This window comes from Aulostomus chinensis, chromosome 12 (genome assembly GCF_037954235.1).
Source record: "Aulostomus chinensis isolate RoL2024-O1b breed Wild chromosome 12, RoL_Achi_v1.0, whole genome shotgun sequence".
Taxonomy (NCBI): domain Eukaryota; kingdom Metazoa; phylum Chordata; class Actinopteri; order Syngnathiformes; family Aulostomidae; genus Aulostomus; species Aulostomus chinensis.
Window position 1 is genome coordinate 3,428,028 of NC_141331.1, and position 9,473 is coordinate 3,437,500.

Below are 9,473 nucleotides of genomic sequence, written 5' to 3' on the forward strand. Positions count from 1 at the left end.
GAAATTGGAATTGAAGTTCTACATGTTTTGACTCGCCCTGCATATTTAATGTGATATCACACCAGTGGACTAATGGACTAGTATTTCTGCAGTTAGCTGGAATTTCAGCTGTATCATGGAACTTCCAGTAAATGATGAGTCTTGCAATATGTATTATACCTTATCAAATCACAGTATATTGCACTCAAACTGAACCATGATTCATGTATGGTGATATCAGGTCCTCACCACTACCCAGCCCACTGTTAAACCTGTAGTCCGGAACTTGTGTCTCAAACTTCTGGAGTCTCCATCATTTTCAGTGTCAGACAAGCAGATGGAGCCGTCCCTCCTCTCTGGTGCACTACAGAGCTCAAGACCTCCCGTCCCAGTTAACCGCTAGTTAGCTTAGCTGCAGTGACAGCCAGCAGTGGGGCAGGGTAGTATCCCATCTCAAAAGTCATCATAAAATACACCTTCAACCAAAACAGTCTTTGCTACATTGTTACAACTAGATTTGTTTAACATACGCAGAGAAAAGAAAAATCAGATGAAAATGACGAGCTGTTATTTAAGAGTCACATATGTAGTCAGAGCTTCTCTCCAGAACAGCGCCTCGAAACTCCATGGAAACTTAAGTCCAACAAAACCAAACATCTGTTGATGGCTAGAAGAGTGACTGCTGCTTCTAACTGAGTGACGATGAGGAGGATTACATATGCAACATCCTGACACGAGGAGGACCTGCAGGCTTTGAGAGGGAATTCCGGGAATCTGTCTAATTAAATCATATCTCATGATTTTCAACACTTTTTTCCACATTGAATGTTCAGCACAACCCTCATATTTGACTTTTGAGATGGTTTGCTACTCTGCCCAAATGCTTTTGTTCCATGTGCTAAGCTAACTAGCAGTCAGCCACAGCACACACGAGAGGAGAGGGGGGCCTCTGTTTGTCTGACATTAAAAATGATGGACAATTAACATATTTCCCACCAAATTGGCATGTTCCTTTAATGAACATTGTGTGTACTGGTTTGGCAAACAGTCTCCATCTCTAACCACTACTGATTTAAACTGGCATTCAGGGAGAATATCATTTTCCATTTGTATTCATTGGATGAGTAAAACAGCAAAAGACATGAGCTAATTTTTTTGTTGGCAACAATCTACAAGTGCACTTATCAAAGATAACACAGACTTCTCTCGTCTATTTCAACTGATACAAGCCAGAAAGTACAGGCAAGATGCCTTAATGCTTCAACTGTGATAATTACAACAAATGATAAACAGACAGTCAACCATGTAGAACGAAAGTCCTGTTTGTTTGAAAAAGAATATAGAGTATTCACTGACGTCAGGTTCCATCAGGAACACGCCTCCTGAGTCAGGCAGAGGTGAAACCTGCTGGCTGCCTTTCGTACAAGAAACTAAAAAACCGGGAGAATAACAAACCATTATCTGCTTCAATGGCATTCTTCTGGAACACGAACTGTGTGGCCAGGAATCAGGTTTCCTGACATTAATATGTACACTCTAAAAATGTTTGTTGACTCATCTCGGCTCTGTTCAGTTATCCTGTAGCTTTCCTTGAGTTTCGTTTGCTTCCAAGCCGGAAAGTTGGAAAAAATCAAACAAAAATCCAGCACTCATCATTGATCTGTCCTCACCAACAGAAGAAGGGTTATGCATTTACCATCCCTCCATGTTTTAGGTGGGAATTGACATCAATAACATCTCTTTGTTCTCAAGTCCCACAATTCCTAGCATTGCAGTCATCACTATCCCATTTAGGAACGCACAAAAAAATACTGCATCATTGGTATATATTGGTATATTTTGAACATCTGGGTATCAGTCTGATGGCTGATAATTACATTGGCCCAGTTTTTCTTCATTCTTTTCATCTTTCCTCATCACCTTCTTTATGATGAGGAGACAATACAGTAAATAGATACAGTCTTTCATGGATTTTACAAAAGTTTTTTTTTTAAAGAACTATTTTTAAAACGCTTAATATTTACGTCTGTTTTCAGTATGAAAATAACATGACTTGTATATATACAGATAATATTGACACCAGTAAATATCAGCCAGTCTAGTATGGTGCTTCCCTAATCTCCTTGTCTGTATAAGCTTAGCAGCTAATGTTAGCATCTACCTACCATAATAAAAGTATATTGATTTGTTTTCAACATTAGCTGTTATCTGCCCAACACTACACAAATATTCTCGCTCCGTTAAGTCTTTAATTTCTTGTCAAACGTAGTTACCATGTTCAGTCTGATAACAGTCTCTGCTTTGTTTTGGGAATTGTTAACGTTTCCTTGTTTTGCTGCTAGCTTGCTGATCTGATTCCACTCAGAAAATTCAGCCTTATGCACCATGACGTTCTGCTCTGCTGTGCAAGAGGAAGCTAGTTGATGTTGCTTTTTTGCACTCGCTGCTGTATCCAGAGCTCGTATACTTATCGTTGCAGTACAGGGTTTCACAAACCTAGGGTTGAAAATGCATCATGCTTAAACAATTGTGCCTGTCCAGTTCATGTTAGGGGTTAATGCTGGTCACACAGAAAAGGGCCACCCAAGCCCTCTTAGTATCTGCAACTTAATACTTCACATTTATCTGGGGTTCACCAAAGGCATCTTGAGGAGAAGTCAGACAATAAATAAGTGTCAAGCTCATTATGGTAGCCTCAGCTCTGCCTCGGTGAAGACGCACAAATCTTTGTCAAATTTAATTGTTCCCTCCATTTTTCTTCCCCACCTGTTTAAACACAGTGCAGTTCACATTGACATCCCCATTTCAGGACACCACTAAACACAATTATCTGTTTTAGTAGTAAAATGACAGTGAGCACAACACTTAAGTGTTTCTGCTTGTTGTCCATCGACTGAACAGTCACTGTTGTATGATGTATAGAAGGATAATTAAAGCCTGTGCAGCGGCAGTCTGTTTTGATACGATTATTAACTGGGGTTGGTCTTTTATTATTGTGTGTGTGTGTGTGTGTGTGTGTGTGTGTGTGTCAGTCAGTAGCCTCCTCTAGGCGTGCTGGATAAAAGCTTTGTCTAAATGCATTTAAGAGTGTGCCAAGACGTGAGGAGGCAGGCAGGCAGTTGTGTATCTGGGCAGGATGTGTACCATTATCACTCATTACTGGCAAATCATCACGGCTAACTCTCAGCTGAGACCCTCCAACATGTATGAATCACAACCAGGGGGAATCGTTGCAAAGATACAGCACAAGTGATGGATTTATTCAATGTATTCAGCACTGATGACAATTTACAGTGCGCTATGGATTCTTAGAAAAACAAACAGATAGCTTCAGGGAGTGATGAACCACCACTTCAATCCCTCCAAATCTCTCATTTCCACCACCGGAAAAAAAAAAAAGATTTCCCAAATCCTCCAGATTTTTTTAGTGGCACTGTTTTTATATTTCCCAAACATATTCTGAATGGATGTTTTATTTCTGCCACCTATTCTACGTGCCTTTTGCAAAAAGCTGTATCATTTCTTGGTATTATCTCATCAAGATATAATCCTATCAGGCAGGGCTGCCCAAAGTGAGGACTACGGGCCCGAATCAGCTGGATGTTTCAGATGCATAGAAATATCCAAGAATAACCAGCCCAGGAACCAAGATAAAGCAAGATAACTAGTAACACTTTTCAGTAAGGTTCTTGCATTACGCATGAATACATAGGTAAAAATAGGAAATTATAAAATTTTATAATATTTATTATATGTTAATAACGAACTAATTTATGTTCTTATAAGATTCCAAATATGAAAGTGTCAATGGAAAACAAACAAGGGTAATTGTGAAATAAAGCAGGAAAAAATACAATGGTTAACCAATCTTGATTTCTTATGACAAGAACCATAATATAAAGTGTTACTGATTGTTGTTTTTAAATCTACCGTAAGTCACCATTAATATAATTTTCTCTGTTGCCAATTAAAAATGTTGTTTGAGCCCTAAGCTGTTTTCATACTTTCATCAGGTGATCTGATAGTCGGATAGTGACCTTCAGCACTCATTTCCTGTTACAGTGAATTAATGTTCATGTTGAAAGGCTGAAAGAACCCTACACAAATACACTTTATTGTCACACAAACATGCAGCGCTAAGCTGCGATGGAGAAATGTGTACAACATTCAAATCTTACACGAAAACTACTGATTTTCTAAAGACAACATGGTGTCTCAGTGCTGTTTTACATTTTAACCACAGCCTGTGCTTGGCCCGCGGCCCACCAGTATGTGTCAGTTTTGGCCCTCCATGGGAGAAAGTTTGGGCACCCCTGCAGTAGGAGGACCTGCAGAGGAGGACTGGCTGCAGCCATGGAGCCATACTGATGCTGCTGCTATGAGCTATAATATCAATAGTGTCCCTCAGAGTGTGTGTGGAAGTGGCTGGGAGCTATTTTAAGGGTTCAGACTTGGACAGGCAACAGGGGAAATATATGGCGGCACAGTGGGTTCATTTACAGAGAGACGAGGAGCTCTGCAGCCTCCTGCTGCACACCGCAGACAGAGGAAACAAGTTTGTGGCTAAGTGGCCAATATAATACAACCTGAGGCACATGTGAGCGCAAATAAAAGCATTTGAATTAGATGAAATTGTGCGAATTATTCTGGATTTAGGCGATCAAAATGAGTCCGACTGCTCCAAGTAGGTGAAAGAACAGAAACGCAAACATTGAGGGCGTTCCTCATGAACCTTCCCTGCTCTATTTATGCTTAGTTTTCACCAGTCGATCGAAATGATTGATCCCTCGCCTGTAACTGAATATTCAGGTATGATTTTGCCGCTGTCAGGCTCCGAGACTGAGGCTAAATGAGCAGTCAACCCCCGAACTCTGCATCCTCTCATCGCTTTGCGGTCCTGCAACAGCAGACATGTCTCTCGCACCAAACCATGCAGAATTTAAATCCCTTAAAAAATTCTAAAAAATAAATGAATAAATAATAAAGTGCAGAGCTAAGAGAACCCAAAATGAGCAACTCATGCACTGCCTCTCACCGGAGCAGTTCCAGCCGGTCGGCGTCTGGCAGTCGCTGAGGGAGGACGGGAAGGCGCGCAGCTGCTCCACAGGTAAAGTGGCGAGGAAGGAGAGGAGGGTGATCCGGAGCCAGCCTCCCGCCGTCCCGCTCCACTGGCGCGGCCGCCGGGGCTCCTGACTCGGTGCCTGCGCCGCCACGGAGGTACCCATAGCCTGTCTCAGAGGCTTCGACACCGCAGGCGAAGTGGGGAAGAGACGCGGCGGACGCACACTGACAATCCCGGCAGGTTCCGCGGGGCGCTCACACGCCGACGAATGCGGAGCATTTTCCGAGCGCGACCGTGCGCCCCATGTAGTGCCCTTAGTAAACTGACCGAGTGGGTTCCACCCGTTCCAGGGTACGGCTGCAGGGATGGGAGGAGGGTTGGTGAGCAATGAAAGAAGGGATGGATTTTTTTGGGTGGAAAAGTTAGCCAGGCAAGCGAGAGGACTTGCGAGGATAAAAGGGGAGGATGCTCGAGGATGAGGAGAGGGCAGGGAAAGATGGAAAACAAACAGGGAGAGATATAACAAATATAGGAGGCAATAAATCTGCGAGGCTGTGGCGAGAGTATCCCACGGAGAAGCTGTTGGAGACGGCGGCGGTTGTGTAATAGTATCCACGGGAGAGGCGAGCGGCTCTTGTGTGCGAGCGGAGCGGATCCCCGGTCGGTCTGTGTTGCGCTCCTGGAGACTGCGCCCCTCTCTCTCTCGCTCTCTCTCTCTCTCTCTCTCTCTCTCTCTCTCTTCCCCCCCCCCCCCCCCCCACACACACACACACCAGCAGCAGCTGGTTTCTGGCTTCGTTATGATCACGTGGATGGGGGGGGGGGGGCTATCACTAATAATTGGAATATCTCATTCGTGGACTGGGCAAATGAAAGAGAATGATTCCAAAGAAAAAGGAGAGGAGACAGACTGCCCCCAGCGCAGTCCTATCAGCTGGTGACTGAGCAATGGCCACTATAGAGGATACATTCCCTTTTATAATTGGCCGGCAGCATTAAAAAAGTCTGCGGGAATCAATTCGTCCAGCCTGGCCTGGGATAATTGCTCCACTTTGAAACAACACTAATGCTATTCCTGCCTCTCCTCCTCCAGGCAATCAGAAGAAACCTCAATATTATATTTTTGGAGAGAACCTACCGCTGGCTGTCACGCGGGACAGGATGCAGCTATAGTAATTGACATGCTTTCAGCCATGAAAGCCTTAGCACAGCATTTGTGCAAGTGAAAGAGGTCAAGTCTAACATCAGGCCGTGAACACTCGGCCTCTTTGAACCGAGGAAATTAGAAGTCGTACACGGGAAAGTCCTTATATAAAGGGAACAAAGAGGTGTCTGTCCAGGCCTGTCACAGCTCAAGACACTTGACCTCAGGATGTTAAGAAAGCACAACTAGTTTCCTGTAAACAAACAAGCCTTTTGCGGGTTGTCACTAAGACATCATTTCATGGGAGTGCTCATAATTTGCATGACTGGGTTCATGACACACAATGCACCTGCACATTAACCCCCAGAGGACTCTCAGATCTCAAATGTTTTCTTAAATTCAGCTTTACAGCTACTTGCAGATAAAGTGGGTCCTAACAAAATTTATAGAAGAATCTCTGCCAGGGTAAGATGGCGGTCTCATGTGTATTGGAGCAGTGTCTCCAGAGGACACTTGTCCTCAAATATAGTGAAAACACACCTGAACTCAGGTGCATGAAACTGGTGTCCAAAGTCTTGTGCTCATGAAAGTATTGTAACATATGAATACAACAGCAGATAAATGGCTGGCCTGGCTTGTTGACGTGGTGATGTGAACAACTGAATGTCAGTCGTGTGGAAATGTAGGATGTGCATCAGGCATGTTTCCAGGGTAGAGGTGGTCCATTGAAGATGGCCGTGGGTTCATCGAAGCCCAGGTGGCACAGAGGGTTTGCTGTTATTCACGTGGTTCTTGGCTTAGTTCCAGGTCCATCTATTGAACTGGCCCTGAGCAACTGGGGCACGATAGTTGTTTTTTTTGTTTGTTTTTTTGCTGTGAACAATGACATGAAAGAGGAAAGAAACTAACTAGCAGAGAGTCTCAAGGTAACCCAAGGCCGCCTTTGCTTGGATGCATTTGTGTGTGGAGGCTCTTGGGATTTATACAGTTGCTGTTTTCCAGGCAGCAGCATGTATAATCCAGTATGAGAAGTAAGTGCGGGCAATGTCTCTTTACACTTAAGACCTAGCTCTTGAATTTGTAACACCTTAGCACGATGAAAAGAACTTCCAACGCTTTGCTGTGTTTTGTTTCTGCAACACGGACAGCAAGGCTGATTTTACATCACAGAGCGCGGCAGGTATCAGGTTAAGATTTGTGAAAAGGCCATGTATTATTCATTAGTGCTTTGTGTGAAATTATGTGTGTGTGTGTTGTCCCAAGCAGTCAAGCTGCATGCCCAAATTAGTTTTTAGTGTTTGTTGTCAGTGCAACAGGAAACAGAATCTTCACAGAAGAAAAAACATGATTTTACACTGTAAAATTTGCTGGAGAGAGCGAAGTGTGACCTGGTGGTGTGTGAATGACCTGATCCTGACCTGACTGATGAGCGGTTCTGCTGATTTACACAGCAGAGTTGAGGAATGAAGCTATTTCTGATTACCAATCACATGATCACTCCTTGTGTCCCATACAGTGCACAGTAAAATGACACTTCAGTGTTGATTTGTGCATCTAATGTGGAGTTAAATGACCCGAACAGTGTGTAAGTGACTACACACTCTTAACACTGTACTGGTGGCCACAGTGTGATCACCACGGCAACAATGCCAGGGTAAATCAGTTGGGACCATTTTTCACAGTGGATGCTAATTAAACAAAGAAGTGGAAGTTTTCTGTGAAATTTCTCCACCTCCAAAATTTTCCAAGGGACTTTATGGTCTGGAAAAAAGGGAATCTTTGTCAGTGTTTTGATCCTTTTGTTTTGTTTTGTTTTTTTCAAACCAATTAGTCATAGTTAAATTGGCATTAATGGGAACTAGAATAACAAACTACAAAGCTGCAAACAGCTGAATTAAAAAGAAAGCTGAATACATATTTTACAAAGTAGAGGAGATTTTTAAACATGATAGTGACCTGAGCATTCAGAGTCCTATCATGATGAGGACAACACACACTCACAAACTGGACATTTTTCCATCACATGTGACAATAATTGGCATCCTTCATGCTACAGCACAGCTGTGAGGCCACATTTCTGTTTTTGAACCCTACGCACAACACCCACGTAGGTTATGATGATATTACTGGGCTGAATGAGTCTCATCAACTATATTCAATCAGCAAATGCTGAATCAAAATGTGTTTATGTGGGGAATGTAGTTCTACTGACTAATAGATGAAATCAAAAATATAATTCAAATTTCCATCGATCCATTTTCTACCACTTATCCTGGTAATGGTCATGGGGGGTGGAGCCTATCCCAGCAGCATTCAGGCCAGAGGCGGGGTTCACCCTGGATGGGTCACCAGTCCATGGCAGGGCCAACACATAGAGACAGACAACCATTGGCTCTCCCAGCCACGCCTACGGTCAATTTAGAGTCTGGATTAACCTGGTCCCCTCTTGATGTCTTTGGACTGTGGAGGAAGCTGGAGTACCAGAGAGAACCCAGCAGGAACAGGGAGAACATGGAGACTCACCCAGAAAGACCCCGTGCTGCAGCCGGGGCTCCACCCACAACCTTCTTGCTGGGGGCCACAGTGATGACCATTGTACCATCGTACCGCCCATAATTTGAATATGTGTGCTCCAAATGTTTAAAAACATAGTACCTCAAAGTCTCCGGTTTATTCGTGTTAATTCCCATGTCAAGTACTATTCAAGTTCTGTTTATAATATCCTCTTTTTAAACATTAACTTAACCTTTACCATGTGTTTTTGTATTTAATCTGTTACCAGAATTTAAGTTAATTTACACATCATAAAACACCATTTCTCAACAGAGAATTTCATTTCAAGAAGTTGTTGTGAGAGAAAGATGCTAAAATGAAGTTTTCTACATTACCCAGAAATCAGTGCCACAGCAGGGAACCTGTTCACCACAAAACCATCCCAACTGACTCTTTGACCTTGTTCCTTTTATGAAATTGTTCCAGATTTTGTGTCACTGCCAGGTGAGACCATCTTTGACGAGGTTGTGACCATTTTACAAATTTATTTAAGATCCAGTTTGTTTGCTGCTGAAAAATATATCTTTAGTTTCAGGTTTGCTCCTTTAGAGGAGCCGCTAGTTAGTCACGTGTCTGTGCTCCAGACACAAGCTGTTCTGGTGCAGCTTTCCTCGCTAATTTCTTGATTCCAAACAAACTTTTGCAAACTGCAGAGGTGAGACGACCGGTGCTCGGCTGCAATTTCTGGGCTCATTTTAGCAGGAAATGACATGTTCATTGAAACTTTCTCAGGCC

The 9,473-nt window shown here is 43.2% G+C and overlaps 2 protein-coding genes across 12 annotated transcripts in view; one reads left to right on the forward strand and one right to left on the reverse strand.

Moving 5' to 3' along the window:
• tmeff2a (transmembrane protein with EGF-like and two follistatin-like domains 2a) overlaps positions 1–5,730 on the reverse strand; it is a 109,256-nt gene extending 103,526 nt beyond the window's left edge. The window contains exon 1 of the mRNA XM_086219681.1: positions 5,015–5,730. Within this exon, the coding sequence (XP_086075807.1) occupies positions 5,015–5,204 (190 nt within the window). The 5' untranslated portion in view covers positions 5,205–5,730. The remainder of the gene's footprint in view (positions 1–5,014) is intronic.
• Positions 1–9,473, forward strand: part of LOC147251765 (mechanosensitive cation channel TMEM63B-like) — a 52,081-nt gene that overhangs the window by 5,152 nt on the left and 37,456 nt on the right. The window lies entirely within an intron of this gene.